The following is a 14,048-nucleotide window of genomic DNA, read 5'->3' as shown; positions in this document are numbered from 1 at the left end:
AAACTGTGGTAATCCATACTATGGAAAATGCTTAGCAATAAAAAAGAATGGACTATTGATACTCACAACAACTTGGATGAATCTCAAGGAGTTATGTTGAATGAAGAAAGCCAATCTGAAAAGGTTACATACTGCTTGATTCTTGAAAATAAAAAATTATGGAAAACATATTAATGCTAGTGTCTGCTGGGGTAGAGGATTGGGGATGTGGTTACCAAAGGGTAACACAAGAGATCTTTTTGCAGATGGAATTGTTCTGTATCTTGACTATCGTGGTAGGTACAAAAACCTACAGGTGACGAAACTGCATAGAACTACACACACACACACAAGTAAAAGTGAGGATATCTGAATAAACTCAGTGGATTGTACCAATGTCAATTTCCTGGTTGTGATATTGTGTGCACTTTAGATTTGCAAGACGTTAGCACTGAGGGAAACTGGATAAAGGATACACATTCTCTCTCTGTTATTTCTTACAACTACTTGTGAATCGACCATTATCTCAAAAGAAAGTGTAATTTAAAAAAATTTAAAGGAATGGTTTTCAAATGTGCTCCCTGGTATATTTCTATGAGCTTCTGGGAATGTGGGAAAGACTGGGGTAAGAATGAAAGTCTAGATCTCTCTTCCCCTTCTCCATCCTCCATCCCTGTTTCAATGAGAACAGCTCTCCCTTTTATCTATTTAAATATAGGGCCATCTGTTTAAAGTATCATATGAAGTAAAGACTCAGTGCCAGGGAGGCAGGGTTCCACGGTTATCAAGAATGTGGGCTATGGAGCCAGAATGCTGGGCTCAACTCTGTCACTTCCCAACTGTGTCATCTTGGGCATGTTCCTCAGCTTCACTCATCCTGGTTTTCCTCATCTGGGAAAGGGTGATAATAAGAGTCCCCATCTCATAGAACTTTTATGGAGTTTAATTGTTAGCATATTGGAAGTACTTTGCTCAGTGCCTATTGGGACAAAGTGATCCCTCAATAAATATCAACTATTATGATGACCAAAGGAAAATCTCTAGCTTAAATGGTATTTTCCAAAAGCAGAGTGTATTTTAAAGAAATTCCATTAATAATTTATTACTAAAGACTTAGAATGGGTCCAGCAAAGTGTAAAGTGCCTGCCTTACATTATTTTTTTCAATTTTCACATCAGGCTTATGAGGCCAGTCCTATCAGCACTATTCTCACTTTCTAAATTAGGAATTTAAGACACAGAGAATTTAAATGTCGTGAATGGCTTTTCTCTCCATAAACCAGTGGTATACTATTCTCCTTCCATCACAAATTCAACCAACATTTAATGAATGCTTATTATATTCCCTATAAGGATAAAGATGCTGAGAGCACAGAGCTAAACACACTATACGGGATCCATGTTTTCCTAGAGCTTACTGACAACTAGCAGTAATCAAGTGTACAAATAAATGAGTGACGTAATTTCAATAGTGATAAACGCAATGAATATACTAAAGAAATGTGATTCAGAGTTACATGAAGTGTTCAAATAAACCCTTTTAGAGGCAATGACCTTTGAGTTAATATCTAAAGGAAGAGAAGAAACCATGCAGAAAAGGTTTGCAGACCAAAGGAACAGCAAGTGCAAAGGTCCTGAAGTGGATCAAGAGTGAAAGGGGGCCAATGTAGCAAGGTGGTAAGTGGCACAGGGTGATCTGAGGGACGTGCTGGAGTAGAATCACACATGGCTTTCTAGTCTGTGGTAATGGCAACGAGTCTTGAGATAATTCTAAGGTGATAGGAAGCCTCAAAAAAAAATTATTTTGAAGGCACAGGTTTGAAACCATCTGGTACTTGCAACTCACAGGTGACACATGATCCAAAGTCCATGACTTATGCTGTGGTAGATGTTACAACATGGACTGATTCCATCCTGAATCATGGCCATACTGCATGAGACACTTATTCTTTCCTTCTGGTTTGGTTCTTTGCGTCTTCCTTGAAACCTGTCATTCTGGTGTATAAAAACACTCAGCTTTCCAATCACAGTTAGAGTGCTTTTGCAGGGGTGGCAGAGAGACCAAATTTATCTTTGACAGTTTTAATGATATTTTTGACTAAAATAATATTTCATGAAGAATATGTGCGGCTCTGATGAAAATCTTCTCATAGCTGAAGTGTTTGATGTTTTTCCATCACAGTGCATGTATATTCATGCACTAATACAACTAATACAAATAACTGAAAGAAAATAGGAGGCTAGCTTCATCACAAAGTATTATGGCAGTTTCATTTGTAATTTATACATATGAAAACAGTTGGCCTACTGAATACAGTGTGACACGTGGACTCCTGGAAGATTATCACTTTCTCTTTCTACTATTTGCTCAAGAGGTAACTCAGAGATTTAAAAAAATGGGGGAGGGAGCTTGCAGGTCAATTCAACCCGGAAAAACGTTTGACTTGGCCTATGTTGTATTAAAAAAATATACTTAAATATTCGTTTTCACTAAAAAAATTTATATTCCCAGTTTCTCTTGAAACAGCGGAATGTGTGACAACAGCAGGCTCACATTTCTCTAAGACACAGCAACCTGGAGCTGGACAACGTAAAAGAGAGCAGAGCCGACAAAGTGCAGAAGAGAGAAGTACTGCGGAAGAGAGAAGTACTGCGCGGAGGCAACAATACCTTCCTCTTAGGAGGTTATGTGTCAAGAAACACTTTGTAACATTAGCAGGGAAAGCACAGGGGTTTAAGGACAGTATTGACTGTTACACATATAATCAGTAGAATAGTTCTTTAAAATAACGTAATCATCAAAATTCGCAAGGAAAAGGAAAGAAGAGTTAGTTGAGGAATTGTATAAATGAGCCAAAACATCAATGTCCTAAAGTGGGGGAATCTGTTAATAAGGTTAAAAGTTGATAAAATAAGAAAGAGCAGTATAAACATAGTTTAGTTACAGAAACAGCCACCAGGAAAATGAAACCAAGGAATGAAGGTGCTGATAAGGCCTGGGGAGGTGTGTGAGTTTCCGAGGCCTTGGGCTGCCATAACAAGGGACCACAAACCTTGCTCAAGACACAACAGAAATTTCTTCTCTCTGGAGGCTGGAAATCCAAAATCAAGGCATCAGCAGGGGTGGTTCCTACTGAAGGTTCTGAGAGAGAATCTGTCCCAGGCTTCTCTCCTAACTTCTGGTGGTTGCCTACCATCTTCGGTGTCCCTTGGCTTGTAGATGCATCGCTCCCATCTCTGCCTCCGTCGTCACATGTGCTTCTCCATATATGGCTGTGTCTCTTCTCATCAGGACACCAGCCATTGAATCGGGCCCACCCAAATCCAGTAACTTCATCTTACCTTGATTACATCTGCAAAGACCCTATTTCCAAATAAGGCCACCTTCAGAGGTCCCAAGGGTTAGGACTTGAACATTTCTTTTTGGGAGACACAATTCAGCCCACAACAGGAGGAGAGAGGTGAAGTAAGCAAAAGTGAACTTTCACTATAAGCTCTTCAATATCAGTTGATTTTTTTTGTGTGTATAAGTTTTATATAGATTTTTTAAAATTTAAATATCTGTACAACTATCTTCCTCATTAGTCAGTGTTCTCCATAAGACAAAACCATGTAGTAAGTCGAGATGACAAAGAATTTGGCATATGATTCACACAGCTCTTTTTATTCTCAATATACCAAAGGGCGTCCTAACATTCCCACTGTGCAGTCCTAGTATGACTAGGCCACAAATCATTTCCTGGGCACCCTAAGTGTCCTTGGGATCCAAGCAGCTACTTTGTGCCAGACACTACACTGGGGCCCCTGGATTCAAAGCTGAGTAAAGCACAGTTTCTATCTTCAAGGAACTCATAGTCCAACAATGAGTGGTCATATCATATCAGGATATTCCTGGTTGCAAGTCATAGAAAGCCCTACCCAGAGTGCTTTGGATGATGAGCAAAATTTATTATGTCTCTGTTAGGATTAAGCTCTGCTGTACACAATAGAAAATCCAGAATTATAAAGGCTTAAACAAGACAGAAGATTATTCCTCTCACATAAAAGAAATACAGAGATAGACAGTCTAGGGCTGACCTGGAGCTCTATGGCGTTATAGACTGAATATTTGTGGCCCCCAAAATTCATATATTGAAACCTAATGCCCAATGCGATGGTAGTAGGAAGTGGGGCCTTTCAGAGGTGATTATGTCATGAGGATGGAGCCCTCATGAACGGGATTAGTGCTCTTATAAAAGAGACCCCGGAGAGCTCCATAGCCTTTTCCACCATAAGAGGACACGGCAACAAGTTGGCAGTTGGCAATCCCAAAGAGGGCCTTCACCAGAACCTGACCATGCTGGCACCGAGATCTTGGCCTTATAACCTCCAGAACTGTGAGAAATAAATTTCTGTTGTTTATGAGCCTCCTCATCTGTGGTATTCTGTTACAGCAGCCTAAATGGACTAAAACATGTGGTGTCAGGAAGCATAGACCACCACAGAAGCTTTGGACACTTCCTTCAGACTTCCCTCATGGGACATGTCCAGTTGCTGGGCCATCCTCAACTTTTCTGTTGTGGGCCAGGATGGCTGATGTCCATTTTCTAATCAGCAGGAAAGAGAAAGAGATAAAGGACGTGGCACCTTCTCTGCTTACACTTCCTTAGGCCAGGATTTAGTCACATGGCCTCACCTCACAGCACAGTGGTCTTCACTTTGTGTAGCCTTGTGCTAAAAATCAGCCATCCATCACCAAAGAAGAAAGGGTACGATTAAGGGGTCAGCACCAACCAGGGAGAGACTGCCACCAACATGAAAACAAACCACTGCTTTCAGGGTGAGCAGAGCACCCATGAAGATAGGGCCCAGCAGATGGACTAACTCCAGTGAGTCAAGAAGAGTCACAGGGAGGTGAGACAAAGCAGAGATTTTGAGGGATGGATAACATCTGCCACATGGACCAGGAAAGGAAGGGTATCCATCCAGGGGGAAGAGCATGTGCAAACCTAGTGATGGACTGGATAAGGGAGGGGACAAGGAAGAGGGCAAATCAAGTGTGACTCCTTGGCCTCTGACGTGAATAACAAAATGGCTACTGATGCCATATACTGAGATAGGGAACCTCCAAAAGGAACCAAGCTTGGGTAGGAAAGACAGTTAATTCAATTTGGAACATGTTCCACGGGTCTTTGGCACACTGGTGCATACTTGTACCTGCTCGATTAGTACAAGTACTTAAATCAGAAACGTGGTTCTGGTACCATGGTTAACCCTCTCTATCCACTCTACCTATGCCTTAGAAATGTGGGCGTGGGAGCATTTACCATTTGGGAAAAGCATCAGAGCAATAAGCTATAATTTAATTTATGGAGATGCGAAGAGTCATGTCCTCATTGGCATAAGTGAAGGCAACTTCCAGAACAGGGACCAGTGGGGAGTTGCTGGCACAATGAGGGGATGACTCCAAAGTAGTAAAAGTATTGAGAAAAGAGGCTATGACATATTTTCAGATTTTGAAATGATGTATTGTAGACAGCCACATCAGAAGAGGAAATGTTTTAGAGGAAGGAGAAGCCACGTAAAAAAGAACGAGTCATTGGAAAAAGTTATGATACCTACACACACACAGAGATAAGTTGGCAGAAATTTCAGAGAAATAATTTTTAGGACATTAGCTCACTGTGAGGAACCTGGAATTCTATTTTTGCAGAAACCAAGAACAAGGTCTGACATTGGGTTTGGGAGATGTGAGAGTGATGCAGTCTCTAAGGAAGGATGGAATGACAGAACAAATAAGCCTAGAGGGGTTTGGAAGAATGACAAAAATAATAATGAGTATTACTCCTCGCAGTTGGAGGGGCTTCTGTTTTTCAAATACATTCACAAACATGTGTTCATTTGACATACAAGTTACCCCTATGTTTTCAGTGAAACAGGAACAATCACCCCTAGTCGTTCCTTGTTGAAATAACGACGGGTCAAGAGGACATTTAATATAAAGGTAGCACACAAAAGCAGCAAATCAAAATTGTGTTCCTTAGAACGAAATTAACTTGTTTCACAGGATGTGTAATTTTTTTAAAAAAAAAGGTAACTCCGTGGCCCCATCAGTTTTGGAAACGCTGACTCAGTTACTCAGGTTTCCCGATGGCAGAACTTCTCAGAACCTGTGACAGGCTACAGGAAATTAGGAATCTCATGAGTGGGGATGGAAATGTTGCATGTCCCAAGCTTCTTTGACCACAGAACCCTGGTCGTCCCAGAAGTCTCGCTGGCCACACTCTAGCACACATTTTGGGAAATGCTGTAGTATTAGAGAATTGGTTGGAGTCATCCTTCTGGCCCAAGGTGAACTGAATCCTGCAGGCTCAGCAATGCATGATGATGGGGAAGGTAAGACTGACTTCCCTTTGAGGTGTTAAATTAATTAAACAAGGAGGCCAGTAGACTGAGGCAGCTGTAAAGGCATGGCGGTCTATGGAAGCAAACCAAACTCTCTGAGGCCTGTAAACGCCTCAAATTTTCAAAATCAAAACACTGAGGACAGCCAATCACAAACAGCCAACTAGGGCTTTAAGCTGTAGCCAATCAATGATTTCCTTACTTTGCTTCCACCTTTTCTCTATAAAAGTCTCTCCCAGCTCCTGCCCATGGAGCCTTCCTAATCACTTTCGGTTTGGTACCACCCAATTCAAATCAATTTTCGCTCAAATAGACTCTTAAAGTTTTTAATATGCCTCAGTTTATCTTTTAACAGAGGTCACCTTTACACAGAGGTTAAGCAACTTACCAGACACAGACAGTGGCCAAGCCGGGGTTAGAAAGCCGGTTTCCCAAATCTAGTCCAACATACTTCCCGCCACATGATTTGCCCTGGTCTCAAAAGCAATAGATTGTCTTCCTCTACTTAGATTTCCTCCCAGTCGTGATCCATCTCAAAAAAGTAAAACTATGCGTTGAAACTTTTAACCCCTCCTAGTGAGTGGGAGCAACTTTGATTTCCTGAATGAAAACAGTGAACTTGCCTTTAACAAGAAGGTCAGGAACTATATTTAAAGTCCCTGGAGTCTTAATATTGTTGCAATTATAGTTAATCAAATTCACAGCTATCTCTGACAGCTGTGGATGCTTGAGGGGCGCTTCACGGAAGAGGTGAAGAAATGAAAAATGAATTGTTCTGTATGTGCATTATTCATATATTTATTTTCCAATGTCTGTATGAGAGCACCTTAGCTACATTTTCAGCGAGGAAGGCACCAAGTTTTAAAATTCTACAGTCAATTTCGTGTGTTAAAACTTCTAATAAGAATCAAATACATAAAACCAGGCATTTTTTTCTTGATAATATCTTTAAAATATCTTTAAAAATGTAATGAAAGAAGCACTGTGCTCTCATGTAAGTGCTACGGATTTCCTACATGAAGGATGTGTCTATATATGCCACACCATCTCTGTATTGATCAAATAACATACTGCACAGTTCTTCATTTCTTTTGGAAATTGCTTTATATATATTCAAATAAACTCTGAAATCTGGTCATGGTGTGCTACTCATAACCCCAGTATTTTATTATCAAGATTCATAAATTACACAGCATTTAGATAAAAAATGCATATCTCAGAGTTAGTCTGGCTTTTTATATGCCCCCAAGAGATTAATACTAAATGTATCAGATCTGAAAGAGTAAGGAGGATGATTCGGCTACGGGAACTCATCAAGGGCTTGGAGGCTTAATGTAGATAATTCTTCCGTTCTAATGCTTTGAACCTTGGTTAATGATTATTACAGATGAAAGAGAATGTGGTTTACCATGTTCCCCAAAGATTTACATATTAAATTCCAAAGTCAGCAGGTAGAAGTCTGAATAGGGCGAGTTTGTCCTCAACCTCCCCTTACTTGTATCACATTCAAGGGGAGGACTTTGCAGTCCACCTTGGTTTTACATTTGAGCCTGCCCCCCAAAACTTTCCAGTGCTGGTTTTCTCTGCTCCCATCACCACCTACCCCACATCATCTAAATCAAAATTCCTTTTCCTGGTTTCAGAGGTCTTAAGTACAGATTTCTTCCGGTAAGCTAAATAAAAGTACGACACAAAGACATAAGTATTCCATTTCCCCTATTGATAACATCCATTACTTCTCAATCAATACTTTAAAAAGTGTCCACTACGTGTTAGACACTGACAACTAACAGTGAACCATGCCCTCCCCCCACAAACATCTCTGCCCTTGTGGACTATTTTGTGGTGGCGGTGTGAGGAAGATAAGAAGAAACAATGAAGTAAATATTTATGAAGTAATAGGTGCTAAAGAGGAAAACAAAAGGAGGTGTGGGAGGGGGCATGCCAAAGGATTCCATTTTAAATAATGGGGTCAAGGAAGGGCTTCACTTAGAGGAGAAATTTGAGCAATGACCTGAACAAAGTAAGGAAATGAGCTATGTGGATACCTAGGGGAACAACATTACAAGAAAAGGGAAAAACAAGCTTGAAGGTAAGAATGTGTTTGGCGTGCTCTAGGGGAAAGCCCAGGGTGCTACAGCAGAGAAAACTGGGATCTGGTGAGAGATGAAGTTAAACAGGTGAGAGGGAGTCAAACCACGTGATCATGCAGGCCAGCAGAAGGCCTTGGCTGAGGGCTTAGAGCTGAAGATACCACTCTCAATATGGGAAAACCAGAGCCTTGGGGAAAAAGAAGTGTTAAGCACATGCTTTTACATGCTTGCATGAAAAGAGAAAATACATAGGCTGCCAGTAACAAGGACCTTGAAACACATACTGCCACGTAGAGGAAAACATGGGCCTAATTTGTGAATCCTAATGGTAAGTATACCTTATATTTACTTAAATATTCTACTCCTGAATGAATAACACACAATTGCTTAAGTGAAGCAATCCACTACCACTAAGAAAACTGCAAGTCTGAATTAAATTTAATCACCAAACTCAAAGAAATAAACTAATGGGTGGAGCTTCCTCTCTCTCGACCAGTCATCCGTTTTCCAACTTCTTCCTCTCCCTACTCACCCCATACTCCAAGCACCTCTGCCTCAGGCTCTGTGCTAGACACAGCGAGAGCCAATCCTTACCCTCCGGGGCTTCAGCATTGGGAGGAAAGTCTACCATGCAAACTAAAAATTGACAAAACAACAACAATAACAAATAGTAGGAAACCAGAAGAGTGACTTTAAGTTAGGCAATAATTTTAAACAACAAGCAAGTACATATTATTTTAGAGATGTTTTGTCCTTGGAAAAAGTATTATTTGTACCTTTGTTAAATAATCTAAACAAGTTTTCATGAACTCAAGTTACCTACTTGTGAAGAGATTTCTGGAAACCTACAACAATTGAGTCTTACCTTATGATAACACCTAAAATATGCAGCACGCTCATCGGAAAATTTCTCCAGTCTTTTTGGACCTTTGCTTGAAGCCTTCTTGAATACTAACCAGCATCGTTGATAAATCTGGAAGGAAACACAAACGCAGAGCTGAGCATCACTACTGACTCAGATTATTACTGACATTTGCATTTAAATGTTTTCTTTTTGATGTTTTCACCTGTAAAATATTCATAAGCCATAAATGTGATGTTGCTTTGAGAAAATAAAATTTTAAAACCCAAAATTGTTTCCACAATGGGTGTATTATGTCGTTTGGACAATTACTGGAATCAAAAGAAAATAAGGATTTGAAGGCAAATTTCTTCATGTTTTGATAACAATGTCAGTAGGAATATTTCAGAAAAAGTCCAAGATATCAGAAAAAATCCCAAATAAACACAAATAATACTGGCATTCATGGCACATGTTCTAATTTCAAATGCAATTAAATATGGAAATCACGGGCCGATATGTGTGAAAGACTTCATTGGCAGTCTTGGAAAGACATACCCCATGTGTCCTGTGACATTCCTCGTAAGTAACGGTCAAGAGCTTGGACGGACACCAGACTAGCTAATAAACAGCTGATCAATACCAGCCAGATTCTCCCTCAGAAAATTCAGCCCAGAGACTCAAAGAATATCGCCAGACTGAGGTGCAAAGCTGGTAGGTTTTATAAACTGAGGTTGGTGACCATGTTGAAATAGGGTGCAGAATTGTTAAGCAGTGGAAACTAGTATGGAGAACTAGATAATTTCTGCTCTAAGCAGAAGAGACGTTTTAGTCCTTTGTCATCTTTCAGTTGCTGACTTTATGATCCAGTCCTCCCTCTGTTTTCTGGGAAATCATCTCTACCCCCGGGAACCCACCACCATCAAGATCACTACAACTCTTAACTGAGCTAGCCTGAATAGGGTTTTGATCCTAGCAAGCAAAGCTATCCTAATTGGAATAATCAATAAAAACTAAATTAGACACTAATTATACTAATAATGCCAAAGAGAGAAAATGCCAAGAGCTAATGAAGGTATGAAAAACCATGTTGTCCAAAAGCAAAATCAAATGAGATTTTTTAACCTAAAAATTATTAAGGGATTAAATTAATAATATTCACTAATGGCAAAGATCTGAGTGGCACTCTCTTACTCTGCTGGTGACCTCTAAGGGCCATTTGACAACAAATATGAAAAATCTTAAATGAATAGGAATCTGTCCTAAGAAAAAGGCCCAAAAATGTAGCCAACAATGAAAGAGGAATCCCACAGTCAAATGCACACAGGTGGGTACTATTCACTCGTGATTATCTCCTCGATCCCAAAATCATCCTCGAAGCACCATATACATGGGTTGTATATTCAACCCACAAATAAATTTTACTCACTATAAAGTTTAAGAACCCCTGAGCTAGTAGGAAGAAACAAAACAAGTCCACATAAAACATGTGGTCATTCAAACCACGAGCAATTTAAAATGCCTCCGACAACCTTACTGGTAACTGGCAGAGGGATGAGGAATCCAGGTTTGCTACCACTTGTCTGCAGTGCTGAATAGAATCAATTTTTCTCTTCAAACTCGGTAAATTGAACATTCCTTGACTGTTTTGTTTGGGTGGTAAAAAGAAAATGAAATCCACTCAACTCTGAAGTTTAGCTCTGAATATAGACGGTAAGATATGTGCCCGATCCCACTGAATGTACAATATAATTTTAGCAGTATTATTTATAATAATGAAAACTGGAAACTACTAAATCTTCAACAATAAGAATGACAAAGTAATTTAGTGATATATAGTAAATAGGTACACATAAATATAATAAATATATAATATATAATATATATAGTGCACACCTATAATATGGATGCTATACAACTATACAATAATCTAAGTAGTCATTTTATTAAAAATATAGTAATACAAATAGTATTCATAATATATATTAAATTATATTACAGGATAACACAGGTAGTTCATTTGAAACAAGTTTCAAAAGGAATTTGTAATAATATGGGAAACTGTTCGTAAAATGTTATGTGAGGGGAAAAAGCAGAATATAAACTTTATTTCATGATCCCTATTATATTAAAAATGCATGGAAGAAGACAAAAAAAAAATACCAAAATGTTACCAGTGTTTTTTCTCAGTTGTGAGGATGGGTTTTTGCTTGTTAGTTTTTATTTTGCTTACTAAAAATTAATACTGTAAATTAAATGAAAGAGAATTCTGTTACTTCTTAAATGTCCAGAGGTGTCACTAAAGTAGCATAATTAAAATCAATTCTATTGGTTTTCACCTTGCAGTCATTGGACTTATCAAAGGATATAAAAACACAGAGACAAAAGTGGAAAAGTAATTCAGTGGAGGAAGGGTAGCCTTTTAAACAAATGGCATTGGAATAATTGAATATCCATAGGGAAAAAACAAATAAACATCTTAACCTAAAATATTCACTTTTTACAAAAATTAACTCAAAATGGACTTAACTATAAAAGCTTAGCAAAAAAAAAAGGAGAAAATGTTTGGGATCATGGTCTGCACCAAGAGTTTTTAGACTTCATACCAAAAGCACAATCCATAAAAGAAAAACTCGCTAAATTGTACCTCATCAAAACTTAAAACGTGTGCTATGTGAAAAACTCTAAGAGGATGAAAAGACAAGCTACAGGCTGGGAGAAAATATTGGCAAACCACGCATCGGACAAAGGATTAGTATCCACCATATATAAAAAATTCAAATCTCAACAGTAAAGAACCGAACCATCCAATTACAAAATGGACAAAAGACACAGACATTTCACCAAAGAAGGTGCACAGATGATGGAGAACCATGTGAAAAAATATTCAGCATCATTAGCCGTCAGGGAAAACTAAATTAAAACCACCATAAAATCTCATTACACATCTATCAGATTGGCTGAAATAAAAAAATAATAACACTACCAAATGCTGGCAAGGATGCAGAAAAATTGGATCACTTATACATTGCTGGTAGGAATGCAAAATGGTACAGCCACTCTGAAACGCAGTTTGGCAGTTTCTTGAAAAACTAAGTAAGCAACATATGACCAGCAGTTGCACCCTTAAAAATCTATCCCAGAGAAATGCAAACTTCCCACACACACACACAAATCTGAACATGAATGCTCATAGCAGCTTGATTTGTATCAGTGCAAAAATGGAAACAACCCGTATATTCTTCAACGGGTGAATGGTTAAACAAACTTGGTACATCCATGCCGTGGAATACTACTTAGCTATAAAAACAAATGAACTGTTAATGCTGCAACAATTTGAAGGAATCCTCAGAGGATTATGCTGAGTGGGAAAAAAAGCCAAACCCAAAAGGTTATACACTGTTTGACTGCATTTATCTCATTCTTGAAATGACAAAATTATAGAAACGGAAAACAGATTAGCAGTTGTCAGGGGTTGGGGATGTGTGAGTGGGGAGCAGAAGAGAAGCAGGTGTGCCTATAAAAAGGTAACATGAGGGGTCCTTGCGGTGATGGGATTGCTCTGTGTCTTGACTGTATTAATGTCAATATCTTGGTTATGACATTCCACTGTAGTTTCAAAGACGTTATGACCAGCAAAACTGGATAAAGGGTACAGGATCTCTGTGCAATATTTCTCACAACTGAATGTGAATCTACAATTATCTCAAAACGCTTAAAATGTTTTAAATGGAAAAATGTAGAGATATTTAACCAAGATCTTAAAATTACAACCTAATCTGTCATCTACATTTTTCTCCAGTCTTACTGTTTTTTGCTTTCAATCCATTGTCTAATGCACCACTAGACTAAATTACTTTAAGAAGCAGGTTACAAGAGCCATTGGTAAGAATTCAAACACAAAATCCTTTTCAGGATGAAGATTCAGGCATGAAAACTAACATTTTCAGTACTAAGATTGGCAAATAGAAGTTCTATCAACTTCTCACTTATGTCTGAATAACAGATGACAACCGGCTTGCTTAACATCTGACCACCACAGAGGATTATATTTATAGTAGGAGTGACTGTCACTCTGATTGTTCAGACAAAGGGGGTGGGAAATGGGTTTCTCACTGCCATTCTATTACTGGCAACCCTTTGCTTCTGTACGTGCCCCCCAAGATGTGTTAGAAATTGAGAACGCTAAAGGTATACAAGAAAAATGCCCACCGTGGGGAAAAATTATTTTCACCGAGGCAGTATTTTACATTTCCTAATTATGCCTCGACTTTCACACCCAATCTTGAATGAACACAGCTCTAACTTCTTTTTTTAACTTGTTTATTTTTTTCTTCACAATCGAACCAGTATTGTCTGGCTTATGTCCAAAGGCTGTTGAACACAAGCTAAAGATTCCTCAATTTCAGCACGCCTATTGATTTCCGTGTTTGATCCATCTGTATAAAGTTTAAAGAAGTTTTTGTCTTTATTTATTTGTTGTTTTTCTTTTGTTTTATGAAGTAGTAAGGGCCAAAGTGCAACATTATAATCACAAAAACTGCAAAAGATGTTATCACAAAAATTCACATGCAACGTTGCTTATGACTATTGGCTGGGAAGTCTCCACGGAATAGATTAAAACATGTTGGTTCATCAGAAGATAAGAAAAACAAAATTTTTTTTCCTTCCCAAAAGCCCCCCAGTACATAGTTGTATATATATCCTAGTTGTAGGCTCTTTTAGCTCCTCTGTGTGGGACGCTGTCTCAGC

The 14,048-nt window shown here is 38.7% G+C and overlaps 1 protein-coding gene across 5 annotated transcripts in view; it reads right to left on the bottom strand.

Moving 5' to 3' along the window:
- DOK5 (docking protein 5) overlaps positions 1-14,048 on the bottom strand; it is a 152,254-nt gene that overhangs the window by 76,248 nt on the left and 61,958 nt on the right. For all 5 annotated transcript variants that reach the window (XM_070589600.1, XM_070589602.1, XM_008530832.2 and 2 more), the window contains exon 2: positions 9,321-9,428. In XM_070589600.1, coding sequence (XP_070445701.1) covers positions 9,321-9,428 — 108 coding nt within the window. The remainder of the gene's footprint in view (positions 1-9,320; positions 9,429-14,048) is intronic.

Source organism: Equus przewalskii, chromosome 21 (genome assembly GCF_037783145.1).
Source record: "Equus przewalskii isolate Varuska chromosome 21, EquPr2, whole genome shotgun sequence".
Lineage (NCBI taxonomy): Eukaryota > Metazoa > Chordata > Mammalia > Perissodactyla > Equidae > Equus > Equus przewalskii.
This window is presented reverse-complemented; position numbering and strand designations above follow the sequence as displayed.